Source organism: Nicotiana attenuata, chromosome 1, assembly GCF_001879085.1.
Source record: "Nicotiana attenuata strain UT chromosome 1, NIATTr2, whole genome shotgun sequence".
NCBI classification, from domain to species: domain Eukaryota; kingdom Viridiplantae; phylum Streptophyta; class Magnoliopsida; order Solanales; family Solanaceae; genus Nicotiana; species Nicotiana attenuata.
The window spans coordinates 105,079,459-105,096,494 of record NC_031989.1 but is presented as its reverse complement, the minus strand read 5'-3'; the positions used below and the strand labels follow the sequence as shown (position 1 = coordinate 105,096,494).

Below are 17,036 nucleotides of genomic sequence, written 5' to 3'. Positions count from 1 at the left end.
TAGACCAGCCGGGTCGCCTGCTTTGACTTGGGATCAATTTTCTCAGCTATTTCTGGAGAAGTTTCTTCCTGTCACTCAGAGGGAGAATTATCGGAGGCAGTTTGAGCGTCTCCAGTAGGGTTCTATGATCGTCACTCAGTACGAGACCTGATTCATTTACTTGGCCGTCATGCTTTTCTTGTACTTCCCACCTAGAGAGAAAGGTTGAGGAGGTTTATTGAGGGACTCACTCAGCCTATCAAATTGCAGATGACTAAGGAGACAGGGAGCGAGATTTCTTTCTAGGATGCGGCCAATGTGGCCCGGCGAGTTGAGGCAGTTCTATCTCAGGGGATTGGTCAGGGGTCTGACAAGAGGCCTCCTCATTCGGGTAGGCTTAGTGGTGCCTCGTATGGAGGCAGGGATTCTTTTGGTAGGGGGCATCATCCCAGACCATTTCACTCCGCACTTCAGGCATCTCATGGAGCTTCAGGGGGCGTGGTTCTTATGTACCTTCTTCGAGACAACCAGCTCCTATCAGAGCACCTCCTCTTCAGAGTTGTTATCATAGTCAGTGGCCCGCCAGGGTCAGTCTCAGTTTCCTCAGCCACAGCATTTAGGTTGATGTTTTGAGTGCGGCGAGTATGGTCATATCCGGAGGGCTTGCCCGTGATTAGTGGGTGTTCCGTCGCAGCAGCAGAGTTCTCGTGCCATGATTCTGGCACCGCCCACCTAGCCAACTAGGCGTATAGGTCAGGGAGCAAGAGGTAGGGGTCAGCCCGCTAGAGGTGGAGGCCAGGCCGCTAGAGTTGGAGGCCAGCCAGCAGGAGGCCGTCCCAGGGATATAGTTCAGGGTGGTGGGGCCCAGCCCCAATGTTATGCTTTCCCAGCCAGGCCTGAGGCTGAGTCCTCCGATGCTGCTATCACAGGTATTGTTTTGGTTTGTAGTAGAGATGCTTAAGTTCTGTTTGATCCAGAGTCTACATACTTGTATGTGTCTTCTTATTTTGCTTCATAATTGGTTGTGCCGCGTGATTCTTTGAGTTCTCCCGTATATGTGTCCACGCCATTAGGTGATTCTAGTATAGTGGATCGTGTCTATCTTTCGTGTGTAGTTGTGATTGGGGGTCTTGAGACTAGTGTAGACTGCGTACTCCTCGATATGGTTGATTTCGATGTTATTTTTGGGATGGATTTGTTGTCGCCTTATCATGCCATATTGGATTGTCACGCCAAGACCGTGACCTTAGCTTTACCGGGGTTGCCTCGAGTAGAATGGAGATGGACTCCTGCTCATTCTACCAGCAGGGTTATCTCTTATATGAAGGCTCGGCGTATGGTCGAGAAGGGGTGTTTGGATTATTTGGCTTTTGTTCGTGATTCTAGTGCTGAGGTTTCTTCTATGGATTTTGTGCCTGTTGTCCGTGAGTTTCCCGAGTTATTTCTTTCAGACCTGTCGGGGATGCCACCCGATAGGGATATTGACTTTTGCATTGATTTGGCTCTGGGCACGCAGTCAATTTCTATTCCTCCGTATCGTTTGGCCCCGCTAGAGTTGAAAGAATTTAAAGAACAGTTGCAGGACCTACTTGATAAAGGCATTATTATACCTAGTGTCTCGCCTTGGGGTGCGCCGGTGTTGTTTGTTAAGAAGACGCATGGGTCGATGAAGATATGCATCGATTATCGGCAGTTGAAAAAAGTCACCTTCATGAACAAGTATCCATTGCTGAGGATTGATGATTTGTTTGATCAGCTTCAGGATGCCAAGGTATTTTCAAAGATTGATTTGAGATATGGCTTCCATCAATTGAGGATTAGGGCATCCGATGTCCCTAAGATAGCTTTTCGCACTCGGTACGGGCATTATGAGTTCTTAGTGATGTTATTTTGGTTGACGAATGCCCAAGAAACATTTGTGGATTTAATGAACCGAGTATTCAAGCCTTATCTAGATTGCTTTGTGATTGTCTTTATTGATGATATTTTGATCTACTCCCGCAGCCGAGAGGAGCATGAGCAGCATCTTTGAGTCGTTCTTCAGAATTTGAGAGACATTTAGTTGTATGCTAAGTTTTCAAAGTGTAAGTTTTGGTTGAGTTTAGTTGCCTTCATAGGTCACGTTGTATCAGCAGAGGTTATTCAGGTGGATCTGAAGAAGATAGAGGCAGTCAAGGACTGGTCTAGACCCACATTAGCTACAGAGATCCAGAGTTTCTTGGGTTTGGCGGGTTATTACCATCGGTTTGTGGAGGGGTTTTCATGTATAGCAGCCCAGATGACTAGGTTGACCCAGAAGGGTGCCCAGTTCAGGTTGTCGGACGAGTGTGAGGCGATCTTTTAGAAGCTCAAGACAGCAATGATTACGGTGCCGGTGTTGGTTTTCCCCACAGGATCAGGGCTATATACAATTTATTGTGACACATCCATATTGGACTTGGTGCGGTGTTGATGCAGAATGGAAAGGTTATTGCATATGCTTCATGACAGTTGGAGATTCACGAGAAGAAGAATTATCCAGTTCATGATTTGGAGTTAGCAGCCATTTTTCACGCGCTGAAGATTTAGAGGCATTACTTATATGGCGTGTCATGTGAGGTGTTCATAGATCACAAGAGTCTACAACATTTGTTCAAGCAGAAGGAGCTAAACTTGAGGCAGAGAAGGTGGTTGGAGCTATTGAAAGACTATGATATCACCATCTTATATCATCCAGGAAAGCCAATGTAGTGGCCGATGCTTTGAGTAGGAAGTCAGCTAGTATGGGCAGCCTTGCGTTATATTCCGGTCGATGAGAGTCCACTTTCTTTGGATGTTCAGGCTTTAGCCAATCAGTTCGTGAGGTTGGATGTTTCTGAGCCCAGTCGTGTTTCAGCATTTACAGTCGCTCGATCTTCATTATTTAAGCGTATCAGAGATCGTTAGTATGATGACCCTCATTTACTTGTCTTTAGGGACACAGTGCGGCACGGTGGTGCCAAACAGGTCACAGTTGGAGATGATGGAGTTTTGAGGATGCAGGGTCGTATTTGTGTGCCTAATAGATGGACTTCATGAGTTGATTCTAGGGGATGCTCATAGTTCTGGTCTTCCATTCATCCGGGTGCCGCTAAGATGCATCAGGACTTGCGGCAGCATTATTGGTGGAGGAGGAGGATGAAGGATATTATTGCGTATGTAGCTCGGTGTTTGAATTGTTAGCAGGTAAAGTGCGAGCATCAGAGACCTGGTGGTTTGCTTCAGAAGATTGAGATTCCTGAGTGGAAGTAGGAGCGTATCACTATGGACTTCGTTGTTGGACTCCCACGGACTCAGAGAAAGTTCGATGTGTTATGGGATATTGTTGATAGGCTGACTAAGTCAGCGCATTTCGTTCTTGTGGTAGTCTCATATTCTTCAGAGAGGTTAGCTAAGATCTATATCCGGGAGATTGTTCGTCTTCATGGTGTGCCCGTGACTATTATTTATGACCGAGGTACGCAGTTTACCTTGCATTTCTGGAGAGCAGTTGAGCGTGAGTTGGGTACACGCGACGAGTTGAGCACAACATTTCATCCTCAGACAGAAGGGCAGTCCGAGGATATGCTCCGAGCATGTTTTATTGACGGAGGTTCTTGGGATCAGTTCTTGCCTTTTGCGTATTTTGCCTACAACAACAGCTATCAGTGGAGCATCCAGATGGCTCCCTATGAGGCATTATATGGTAGACGGTGTCGGTTTCCGGTTGGGTGGTTTGAGCCGGGAGAGGCTCGGTTGTTGGGTACAGATTTAATCCAGGATGCTTTGGACATGGTTAAGATCATTCTGGATAGGCTTCGTACAGCTCAGTCCGGGCAAAAGAGTTATGCCAACTGTAAGGTTCATGATGTGGCATTCATGGTCGGAGAGCGAATATTGCTTCGGGTGTCGCCCATGAAGGGCGTGATGAGATTTGGGAAGAAGGGGAAGCTAAGCACTATGTTCATCGGACCTTTTGAGATTCTTGATCGAGTGGGAGATATGCCTTACAGACTTACGTTGCCGCCGAGTTTATCAGCTGTGCATCCAATGTTTTATGTGTCCATGCTTCGGAAGTATCACGGCAATCCATCCCACGTGTTAGACTTCAGCACTGTCCAGTTGGACAAGGACTTGACCTATGAGGAGGAGCCAGTAGCTATTCCAAACCAGCAGGTTCGTCAGTCGAGATCGAAGAATTTCCCCTCAGTTCATGTATAGTGGAGAGGTCAGCTTGTTGAGGCAGCGACCTGGGAGTCTGAGCATGATATGCGAAGCCGATATCCCCATGTTTTCACCGACTCAGGTACTTTTCTAAGTCCGTTCGAGGACGAACGGTATTTTTAGAGGTGGAGAATGTGATGACCCAAAAGGTCATATTTTATTTTAGGATCCGTTTCCGTCTTCTAAGGCCTTGAAAACATTGTTTTATCTTTCCTCGATTTGCGTGCGCAGTCCGGGCACGATATCGGAAAGCTTTTGTGTGAAATTTTTTAGAAATATGGAATTTGGCCTTTAAAATTGATTAAAGTTGACTTCCGTCAACATTTTTTGTAAACGGGCCTGGACTCATGACTTGACGGTCCCATAGGGTCCGTAGTAAAATATGGGACTTAGGCATATGCCCGAAATCGAATTCCGAGGTCTCTAGCCCGAGAAAAGGGTTTTTAAAGAAAATTATTTGCTGGAAAATATAAAGACTTTTGGAAAGTAAATGTGTGTGTTATTGGTGGTATCGTGCTCGTATTTTGGTTCCGGAGCCCGGTACAGGTTTGATATAGTATTTAAGTCATAACTGTATAAATTGGTGAAAAACGGAAGTGATTTGATATAAATCGTATCAGGGTTCGCAATTGCGAGGTCTGCCAGTGTGGCAATTGCGAGTAACTCTTTGCAATTGCGAAGAGTAGCTGGGCCAACAGTCTTCGCATTTGCGAAGAAACCTTCGCAATTGCGATGTCATCAGGGAGGGGCAGTGAGCGCAATTGCGACAAATTGCTCACAATTGCGAAGCCTGTCTCGCATTTGCGAGCTTTGCAATTGCGAAGCTCCTGTCGTAATTGCGACATCTGCAACCTGTTAAGTGCGATTTTTACGGGATTTCAATACATTCTTTAAATTTTTTTGAAATCCTAAGCTCTCATAGGCGATTTTCCAAAGAAAAGTTCTTCCCCAAATCGTAGGTAAACAACTTCTAACTCATTTCTTTCAATCTACTTCATCTTTTACATGATTTCATCTCAAAATCTAGGGTTTTCATGGAAAATTGGGTGTTTTTGGGTAGAATTTAAGATTTTCAAATTTTTGGAATTTGGACCTTAATTTGAGGTCGGATTTCAAAATTAATTGCATATTTGGGTTCGTGGGTGAATGAGTAGTCGATTTTTGGTTCGAACTTCGAGTTTACCAAGCGGATCCGGGGTCGATGTTTGACTTTTTGGGAAAAACATTGTGAAATCTATATTCATGCATTAGGAATAGTTTATTAGCATTTATTGATATTATTAAGCAAATTGTGTCTAGATACAAGCGGATTGGTGGTGGAAATCGAGAGGCAAAGCAGTGATTGAGTGTTGAATTATCCGTTGGCTTGAGGTAAGTGTTTGGTCTAACCTTGACTTGTGGGAATAGGAATCCCCGTTGTAGCCTCGTCACTTCTTCGTCGAGGTTAGGCTCGTCACTTACCAGTACATGAGGTCGGTTGTACTGATACTGCACTCTGCACTTTCTGTGTAGATTTTGGAGTTAGTTGCTGATCGTGAGGTTGGTTGCTATCACTGCGCACTGAAGACCCAAGATAGTCCTGCAGACGTCCACAGACCCTAGCGTCCCCTTGTATCTCATTTCATTTTCTGTTTTATCTACTACCAAGGCAGATGTAAACTTTTCATTCATACCCTTACTGGTAGTAATCTTAGACAGTTCATGAGTTGTGACACCAGTTCTAGGTGGATGTTACTTTGGTTTTCGTTATTGTGTAAATTTAAGCTTTTAAATTATTTTCTTTTGCAATTATTTCCGCTGGTTTATATTGATTAAGTCTTAAATATTTGGAAGATAAAAGAAAAAATTAGAATATTCTGAAACGTTGGCTTGCCTAGCGGGTACAATGTTAGGCGCCATCACTGTCCTGACGGTGGAAAATTCGGGTCGTGATACCTTATTAATTAACGTATAGTCTTAATAGATTTGAAAAATAATGTAGAATGAGTAATTGATGCTAAGGGAAAACAGGAAAAATAAAATATTTTTCTTTTGATATGCGAAAGTGGACAAGTAAAAGTGAAAATCTATTTTTAGAATAGTGGATAAATACAGTCAGACCTCTCTATAACAACATCCCTATATAAGATCACTTCACTATAAAAGCCAAGCTTTTCTGAACCACTTTTCATGTTATGTTATAATATATGTTCACTATAACAGCACTTCGCTATAACATCCAAAAATATTCGGACCAAATAAAGCTACTATAGAGAGGCTTCATCGTAAAAGTGAACGGAGCGAGTAAAAGTTTATTCATAAAAGGATTGAATAAATCAGAAAAGTAACGAGAACATTTTAATCCAATGAAACCTTTTGAATAACCATAATAAATACACGCTACTTTAATGACGAATTAACTTACATCATATTCGCTTTGTTTGGGAATTAATATCAAGCATTCCTTGTAAATAGTACCTCTCAATCTTTGAGGGCAACTATGTAAATTGAATTCCATCACTTCATGACAATTAAGATTGTAGGAAATCAAAGGTCCATTCTTTCTTTGTAAAAGCAGTAAATGATCTTTCCAAACAGCTAATGGCGATTCAATACAAAGAGGTCCAATAGTGAATTTCTTAATCCACGACTCACTTACACCGTATTCTTCCATTATCCAAATGTCCATCATAACATTTGCAGGATCTATTATACTCCAATTATAGCAGTAACAAATCAGCGTTAGTGACTCATATAAGATTATGAGGCCATAATCCTTCCCGTCGTTTGAGTGACAAGTATTAGGCATTGTCATTTCGCGAAATACTTAGGTGCTCATGTCAAAACATAAAATTACCCCCATATTCGTATTTCCAAACCAATGAGAGGCCCCCTTGTAAAACATCTCTGAACAAGGATACCTATCCACTTGAGGCAACTGTTGCTCCACAAAATTTAGTTCTCTCCAAGAATCCATGCTCAATTCATAAACATCAACTTTCCTCTCTCTCATGTTGAAATCATTGAAAGGAGGCTCACCTTGAACTTCTGAAACCCTAACAATCTTGTACTCATTTGCAATCGAATCGAAGCCAAACCCAACATCTTCTATCGAACGATGGAAACCAAGTGGACAGCCAAAAGGGCTAGGTCGGAGTAGCCTATAATGTCTAGTAGCTGGGTTAAATATGATAGCATTTACCTTATCAGTCAAAACAATCAACCCACGGCAAGGACCCAATGGCCTACGATACAAGTTGGAGCTAATGGTAGTTAGATATAACATATCCAAATCAGGAGAGATAGGGTGAAGATCATCACCATCATTATCAATAGACATAAAAGACAAGAGAACTTTAAATCGGTTGGGTTCTTCTTTGATGGAGTTCGTGAAGAGAATGAATTCGTCGTTCACCCGGGTAGTACGGTTCAGATGAAGACTGATGAAAGTAGATGATTGTACGTTACTGTACCAAGCTTTATAGACGCATTTGAATCGCATGAGAGTTTTCACTGGAAGCCTCAAAAGTACAGAATTCACCAAATCTTCAGGCACTTTTTTCACAATTCCATTTGCCATATTGGATTTGCTATAATGCGATCTGTATTGTGTAGTAATAGCTGTACCAAACCTATGCACGTTCAGCTCCCCAGCTAACTACCCATGAAACTCGCATTTCTGTGGCTCACAGGACAGTCCAATCCGAAATCTTTCAGTTCACATAGAGTTATAAGAAGTACCAGAGGCCCATTATTTCGCAGTAGACCCACTTAATAAAATAAAATTAGAGTATAAAAGGGTTCAGGTGACATTTCTTTTATATTAAACAGTTCAATTTATTCCAGAATAGTTTATTTTGGTCTTTAGATTTATGCTTAGTTGTCATGATCCCAAATCCCACCAAAGCCGTCACGGCGCCTAACACTGTTTGCTAGGTTAGCCAACATTGAATAAGCGGCAACAATCTTAAATAATAAAAATAGTCTCTGTATAAGGTCAAAATCAAGGAGCCCGATTTCGAGGTCTTAAATTGGACTATGAGTCCAAGTCCGGGCAACTCGAAATGGAGGTCGGACCCGGCTGAGGGACTCATATCTTGAGGAAGCTGATCTAAGGCCTGACACGACCTACATCGAGAGCAGCACAATCTCGAAGTCAATCAAGAAAGAGCGGGAATTTCTCAAGGACACGTGGATCAGGGCATAAATTAAAGGATAAGATTTGTACGAAATGGTACAGGTCCGTACTAGGTCGTTATACACCCGTACCAATAGAATTCTTTACCACAATTAGGAATGTACTATATTGGAGTTTTCTCCTCCTACATAAAGGGACCCCAATCATTTTCTAAAGGAGAGATCTCAGATTATTCACTGCAATAGAACATTCTACTCTGCTTTCCTTGTTTAACGTGCTCAACAATTGTTCTTCAGCTTTATTGTTTTTACTTTATTGTTCTTAGCTGACCTGGAGGTCCCTGGGATAACCAAGCTCGAGGTCCCTATTGCTCCAACAACACTGATTTGGTTCACCTTTTCTTTTTACCTAAGCTTAATATTACTTGTATAATCACTAGTATTAGAATACATCATATATCTTTAAAACCACAAATTATCTTTAATTGTTACTCACATTCTTCGAGGTACACAGTTCGGCGCCCACCGTGGGGCTAAAATAATAGTGATTATTTTAGTGCTAATTTTTTGATAACACACGTTATTCTTCACACTTTTTCTTGTTAAAGATTTTTTGATTTCAGGCCAAAATATGTCTAGCACACAAAACGCACCTGCTCATGACAGTGATGGTCAGCGGCATAGGGCTCGGCGTACCGCCCATAAACCCTAAGGGAGTGCCAAAAGTGGAGCCAGTTGATATCAGTTCGTACAACGCTCTAAACACGGACGCAGGCACAGACCTCGTATGGAAATCACACAGGGAAGCCCGAGCCGGAGGCCAGGAAACACGAGGATTGGAAGAAGGAGGAGTCATCCTCCAAGTGATATTCGAAATGCTGCAAGCTCAGTAAGTCGCCATCGCTCAACTTCAGAGTCATAACAGAACTCCTAACACTGCCGAACTAGTAAACGCACGGCATGAACCAGTGCTAGAAAGGCCTGATGAAAGCGGCTCGGGGTCTAACCCCACAATCATGAAAATGCTCGAGGAATTGACTAAAAGGATCGAGTCAGGAGAAAAGAAGATAGAAGACAACGATAAGAAGGTGGAAACTTATAACTCCCTGGTATACGAGATACCGGGAACACCTCCAGTTTTGAAAGGTCTAGATGCTAAAAAATTCATATAAAAACCTTTCCCCCCAAGTGCGGCTCCGATGCCCATTCCCAAGAAGTTTCGCATGCCCGATATACCGAAATATAACGGAACAACTGACCCTAACGAATATATTACTTCATACACTAGTGGAATCGAAGGAAATGACTTGAATGACGATGAAATCGAGTCAATATTATTGAAAAAGATTGGGGAAACACTATTAAAGAGATCTATGATATGGTATCACAACATAGCTCCTAACTCTATTGATTCATTTGCTATGTTGGCGGACGCCTTCGTGAAAGCACACGCCGGGGCCATAAAGGTGGCCACGAGAAAATCGGACGTCTTCAAGATAAAACAAAGGGATGGCGAGATGCTGAGGGAGTTCGTGTCCCGGTTTCAGATTGAAAGGATGGTATTACCACGGGTCTCTATGACTGGGCAGTTCAGGCCTTTATTCAAGATTTGAAAGAAAGAAGGTCTATTGCATCTCGACATCTAAAAGAGAACTTGATTGAATATCCAGTTGTGACATGGTCGGATGTGCATAATCATTATTGGTCAAAAATTAGGATCCAGGACGACCAATTGGGAGCCCCCTCGGGCTCAGTTCATCCTCACAGATTTATAGCCAAGCCCCTGAGGGACACAGACCGGAGATCAAGGTTTAACAAAGAATGGTATCAACCCTACGTTGAAGATCAAAGGAACATTTCAAGACGTAAAATATCTCAGAATGATCGAGGCCAAAGTTCTCGGGGACTCATGAGCAAAATCGTGTTTGATAGGCGTTCGGGACCGGTGGAGACACCCAGATTATCAAAATACAACTTCAGTATCGACGCCTCGGGTATTGTCTCAGCCATTGGCAAAGTTAGAGATGCTAGATGGCCCAAGCCCATACAGACCGATCCTTCTCAAAAGGAACCCCAACTTAATGTGCAAGTATCATGGAACTCACGGGCATAAGACCGAGGATTGCAGGAAGCTCAGAGAGGAGGTAGCCCGATTGTTCAATGAGGGGCATCTTCGTGAATTTCTTAGCGGCCGAGCCTAGAATCATTTCCGAGAAAGAGATGCAAATAGGAAGAATGAACCCGAAGAACCTCAACATTTCATTCACATGATCATTGGTGGAGTCGATGTCCCACAGGGACTTATATTCAAAGTTATCAAAGTATCCATCATAAAGGAAAAACGGACTCGGAACTATGTACCCGAGGACGCTCTATCATTCTGTGACGAGGATGTATCCCAACCTCACAACGACTGTTTCTCCCAAACACACGCGCAAGTATACGTGGCCGACAAGTCATATAGGATTGTAAGTCCAGATATCGTACCCACAGGGACTTGTGATTAACTATCAACTAAATTAAACCAAACAATTAATCTATTCAAGTAAATCCTAACGTATGAATATTTAACTAAAATTAATAGAGTAACAAATTAAGAGATTAAAGATAACAAGTTGGCAAACTATAGAGACGAATTCAATGTGAGTGAATATTCTAGAGTTATGGGTTAGCTAACAATCCCGCTAAGTTTTCCACTTGAATTGTCTAATTAATTTATCTAGTTTATTGATTGACGGGGTTAATATTGCTCGTAGCCTTCTTCTGAAGTACAACTCGCCTATTCAAGCTAATCTAACGCCTATATTCCTATGGAATTAGAATTAACAAAAACGCATTAATAATTCCCGCATAGTAACCAAGCAAGGCGATTAAGTATATTCCTATCCTAACTGCAAATAAGCCCCCCCTCAGAGTTAAGACCTTGTTCTACTCAATCTTTTATGCAATCTAGAATTTCCTCTCCCGAGTTCAATCCTAGATTCATATATAGCATTCAATTGGTGATCAAGAAATTGAATAATTAAGCGCAAGATTGAATAAATAAACCAATACGATAAAATAATAAGAACAATTCAAGCTTCAAAAACGTTCATGTAGCACCCAAAACTCTAGAACTCATAAACTATGAAATTAAAGGAAGAGAAGAGAAGAAAAACTGGTTAGAAGCCTCCTCCAAGCGTGGTGTGTGTTCCTCCACGTGAATTCCCCTTCAAAGTATGTTAGATATCTCCAAAGTGGCGTCTCCTCTTCACATATAAGTTTTGTCTTGCTTTTATACGTGTTGGGTAGGTCTAGGGCCGAAATAACCGTGTCCCGGGCAGAATTAGAGAAATTGCACGTCACTGGCGCCCTAGCTAGCTCCAGACGCCCTTTACGGCGCATTAAAATTTTACATTATGTTTATGGCGCCACAAGTAGGGCCAGGCGCCACCTGTGGCACTGAAATGTCCAACTTTCCTGTTTTTGTCTGTTTTTGCTCTACTTTCGCTCATATAGCCCCCGATTGCTCTTGGATCATTCCTACACATAAAAACACATCAAATTAATATAAATCAATGCATTTCACATCCTAAATTCATGAAACAAAAGTAAGATATGAGGCGATATACATACAAATATATATATTTTAAGCAAAAAATCAACACTCCACACTTAGACTTTTGCTCGTCCTCGAGCAATGGGACTATCACATAAAAACCCAACCACGTACACGTCTTAATTAAAGAGGATCACTTTAACTTAACCACACACTATACCCTTAACTATGATCAATACCAGCACATAAGCATGAACATACAAAATTTCACTTTCTTCCCGTTTAAGCATGCCTAAGTATAATATTTCAATTCAATCAATTCCAACAACCTATTTGTTACCACCCAACCTCAAAAGCCGACTTGTAACCATTAAGCACCCTCAACTCACGCACCCACCCAACAAGAAAGTTTACAACATTACCAATCATTCATGAGATCATATGCCCTCACCTACAAACAAAAGAGTGAATATAGATTAGTCCCCACATTCAAATATGCTTTTGAATATAGATTAAGGACATCACACAATTAAACAAAATTCGTTCACTCTCACAAAGAATTCATGTGCATCCCATGGTCTTGCCATAAGCTTGCCCGTAGTGTATATCTCTACTAATTTAAGCTAGCCAAATCTAGGATCAATTAGGACTTTAAGGTTGTAATGTAGACTAAGGGACATGCATGATATATTTAGACATAGTGACCAAACCTCCTAAGCACTTTGATACACTACATTTACAATTCAAACACCTATTCTTCTCAACAATTCATTTGCCCCAAATCATATGCACATAGCCCTTACATTCATTAAGAACTTATATACTCCCACTAGCACAAATTATTAAGAATTGGAGGCATGTGTTTTTTTCTGTTCTTGCAATTTTTCTTTCTTTCCTTCTCTTCTTTCTTTTCTTCACACACTCCATACATTAAAGTTCATCGGCTAGTGACTTTTGATTTAAACTTTTAGTGCACCAACGGACCCTACAATATTTTCACTCAAAGCTACCCCCCAATATCTCACCTTACTTCTTTTAGTGACTAAGTGCCTTAAGAGGTAAAGGTTCAAGAATAATGTCAATCAAGAAAAAAAAAAGGTATAGGCTCGTAATGTGGGTGCCAAAATAAAATTCTATAGGCTCAAAACGGTTTACTAGGGTTCAATTTTTGTTTGTGATAGCATTAAGCTTAAAAAGATCAAAGAAAGCCTAAAATAATTTTGTAAACCGAGCATCACCTAAAATTTTGCTTCAACTCACATACCGGAGAGTTCTAGACTCAATCACAATAACATGGACTACACAAAATCTCACTTGACACATGGAACATGACTCACTAAGGAAGGTCTCATTCCGACTCTCAAACAATGCAAGTATTCACGGAGCCACAAGATATTAAGCATTAAGCACAAAGTGAATATAAGTCAAGCAAAAGAGACATATGCGTCACAAGACATGCTATCCAATTTCATCAAGGCATCATGAACAATTTCAAAATATTGAGAAGATACTCCACATGCGAAAGCGTAAATATGCTACTATCAAACAAGTCAAAGGAGCCTAAGTTCATCAATCTTCCTCCTTTTATTTCCTAAAGTCCTAATCTATTCTAAAAAAATAAAAAAAACGACTACCCGGTTAAAGCTACATCCCATTGAAATGAACCGATGCACAAAGAAAAATCACAGGGGATATTTCTACCTAAAGAAAATATAAAAGACATATTTTTGGAATTTTTTATTTTTCACCCCTTTTTCATTTTTTTATTGGACCTTAATCCCTTAAGAAAGCTGTCTACAAAATCCATCGTCGGGATAAGTCCAAATTTTCTGAATTGCTTTTTCATTTATTTTATATATTTTTGACCAAAAAATTACTACACGAAGAACGAGTACTAAAACTAAGCTAAGATAGCACAAAAAATCACCCAGACAATCTCCTCACCCCACACTTAGAATTGTGCAATGTTCTCGATGCGCATTGAAAATAACAACAGAGTAAAAGAGTGTTACGCCCCGCAGTATTACGTCGATGTTATGCCTTGCAGTATTACATTACGGTGATGTCACGCTCCGCAGAATTAAGTTACGACAATGTTGCACCCAACAATATTTCATGACGGTGATGTTACGCTTCGCAGTATTAAGTTACGACGATGTTGCACCCTGTAGTATTGTCCGTTGAAATTTGTTAATAGGTAATCGACATCAGTCCAAAGAAAAGATTATTTGGAGATTATAAGGATTATAAGTGATGAATAAATTCGTGAAGTTGAGAAGGGAAGCAAGTCGAAGAAAATGAATTTTCGTCCAAGTTTGGCATTTTGGGGTAAAATACGGCCCGAGTTAAAATACGCATTATTTATTGACTAGTACCATGCAAGGTACCATATGACCAGGGTAGTATAACATATAAAGTATATATGAAGTATTTTAGTAATAAATAGAATTTTAAGTTATTTGGGGTAATTTTTAAATTATGCGGGTAATAGATTAATTACCGGGTAACGAAATATTACCCGATTATCTAATAAGTGGATATTAATTTATAATTATCTCCAAGCCCCTAACGTGGCAAGAAGCCACCCCAAGCTTGATGACTCTTAAAGCTTATGAATTATGTGGCAAAGATTTAAGGATTAAAAGCTATAAGTACATTAGGTCTCATATTTGCTAAGAGGTCTCATATTTTATAAGGGATAAAATACCAACTCAAAGGGGAACCTTTGGAGAAGTTATTAACGGCGGAAGCATTAAGGGATATTTGGACCCATTATGTTGATTAAGAGGCGATTTGGGGAAGGAGTATATGTCTGCAACTTTAATTCAACATATTTTGTATTAGAGATTATAGTGCTTCTTTAAGTTGAGTATAAAGTTTATAAGATTCATCAGTTTCTCAAGCTATTTTAAGTTAAGACCACTGCTATTGATGGAGACAAAATGATATGGGGAGCTGGAATTTTATGCAAATAACGTAAGCTTCAGAGAAGCTTTGAATTGTGGCAATGAATGAGAAAAAGGGGTAAAAAAAAGAAAACTTTTACGACGAGTTAGAAGGGATTTAACTTGGAATATCCATTTTGGACTGAGATTTCATAAGCAACATAAGATTTTGCAATTGTAAGGGAGTATGGTGCAATTTTTCTCTAGGGAATCGGTTCAGGTATGTTAAGGCTATCTCTTCTTTCTTTTGGCATGGTCCATATGATACTGAAGGAACGAGCAAACACACAGTTTCCGTAAATTACTCTATTCATAGAAATAGTAGGGGTGTCTATATTCTTGATTCCCCATGAAAAATATTATTATCTTCTGCTCGTGGGTCTCAAAATAATACGCAGTTGAAATTTTTTATCCAAAAGGCATATTGAGATTATTACGTAGTTTTCATGCATTTCATACATGTGTATTGACCCATGACCAGATGGCGTTATATACGCGTACATATATAAATATATGTATATGGGATGTGGGAAAGCTTACGCCGTTATATACGCACCACCACCTGATCAGATGGTATATGATGGTGATGTTGCCCATAGTGGCTGAAATATGATTCAAACGGCGTTATATACGTGTATATATGTATATGGGATATGAGAAAGGTTATGGCGTTATATACGTACCACCACCTGATCAGCTGGTATACGATGACGATCTTGCTCACAGTGGCCGATATGATATGATGGGATGCCCTCAGAGGCTGATGATGTTATGTAACATGTACCTATGCACGACATGACATTCATACGCATATGCATGGCACTAAAAGAAATTTATGATTTACAAAGTTATTCAGACTTATAGGTTGAGTCATGCACTCTATATTTCTTCCATGTCTCTTATGTACTTATTTATGTGCCTTACATACTCGGTACATTATTCGTACTGACGTCCCTTTTGCCTGGGGACGCTGCGTTTCATGCCCGCAGGTCCCGATAAACAGGTCGAGAGCCCTCCAAGCAGGCTATCAGCTTAGCGGAAGATGTTGATGCGCTCCATTTGGTTCGGAGTTGCTTGTTTGGTTAGCATGATTAGCCGTGTATTGTTTGGTATGGCGGGACTCTATCCCGACCTTTATGACATTTATGTACTCATAGAGGCTTGTAGACATATGTCGTATACGTGAAAGATTGTACGACCTTGTTGGTCTATGTTTCGAGTTTATAAATAACCATGTTGGCCTATTAGGCCCGTGTGTCACGTGTATATGATAATGTAATAAGAAAGATACGTTACGTTGGTACTCGGTTGAGTAAGGTACAGGGTGCCCGTCGCGGCCCATCGGTTTGGGTCGTGACAAAAGTGGTTGTGCATGGTGAAATCAGGGGACCGATTTTCCCCCGGCATGATGCTTCGAGAGCAACCCTGAAGGCATGGGATCTCGGATCGGTCGCATCTCTCGAGATCTATCAATACCCCGCCAAGATCAGACATCGGGCAAGGTCCCAATGAACGAAGGTATCCCCCGAGGGATGTACCCGGGGTCGATGAAATCTATCCAAGCGGCTCAACGCCAGCCCTCATACGACATAAAGTTAACGGGCTGTCACATCTCATTCTGTTTTGTTGTACTATGTATTTCGTACTAAGTTTGGATGTCCCCTTTCTATAAAAGAAAGGTCACCAACACCTTGTAAAGGGGCCTCCAATTGTCTTATTCAAGAGCAATAATATCCTCTCTCTCTCTCTCTCTCTCTCTTCTCTAAATCACTTATTCCCTCTGGTTCAAAGTCATTTTATTATTGGCCATTCTCCTTGTTTATCATTTAATACCCCTCGAGGCCGTCTCCATATTCGTTGCATCTTTACTTATTTCTCCGTTCTGTAGCCTATTATTGGCCAAAAGAGCCCTACCTAGTTATATCTTAACTGTTATCCCATCCCGGTTGTCCCCGATAGTTCGAGATCAACATTAATGCCGACCCCGAGGCTCTGTCGACCATCTCCGCCCCCGGGAAACAGGCCCCTCTGGTTTGGTTACTACCCCGCTTTAACTTGCTTTTCGTCATTATAAATCAAGATTTTAGCAATAACTGCCCAAACGAACTAGCTCGGGAATAGATCACGTATTTTTAGAACCCCATTTATAAATTTACTTGTTGTTACCATTTTCACGGTAAACAGTTTGGCGCCCATCGTGGGGCTAAAAATAATAGTGATTATTTTTTTGCTAGTTT

At 41.0% G+C, this 17,036-nt stretch overlaps 1 protein-coding gene across 1 annotated transcript; it reads right to left on the bottom strand.

Moving 5' to 3' along the window:
• On the bottom strand, positions 6,541–7,759 carry LOC109241974 (F-box protein CPR30-like). The gene has a single exon (XM_019408799.1). It carries the CDS (start codon positions 7,757–7,759, stop codon positions 7,007–7,009), a length of 753 nt encoding a protein of 250 aa, XP_019264344.1. The 3' UTR covers positions 6,541–7,006.

Bases quoted from the DNA above. Each gene is read 5' to 3' on its own strand.
- LOC109241974 (XM_019408799.1), bottom strand. From the start codon at position 7,759: ATGGCAAATGGAATTGTGAAAAAAGTGCCTGAAGATTTGGTGAATTCT.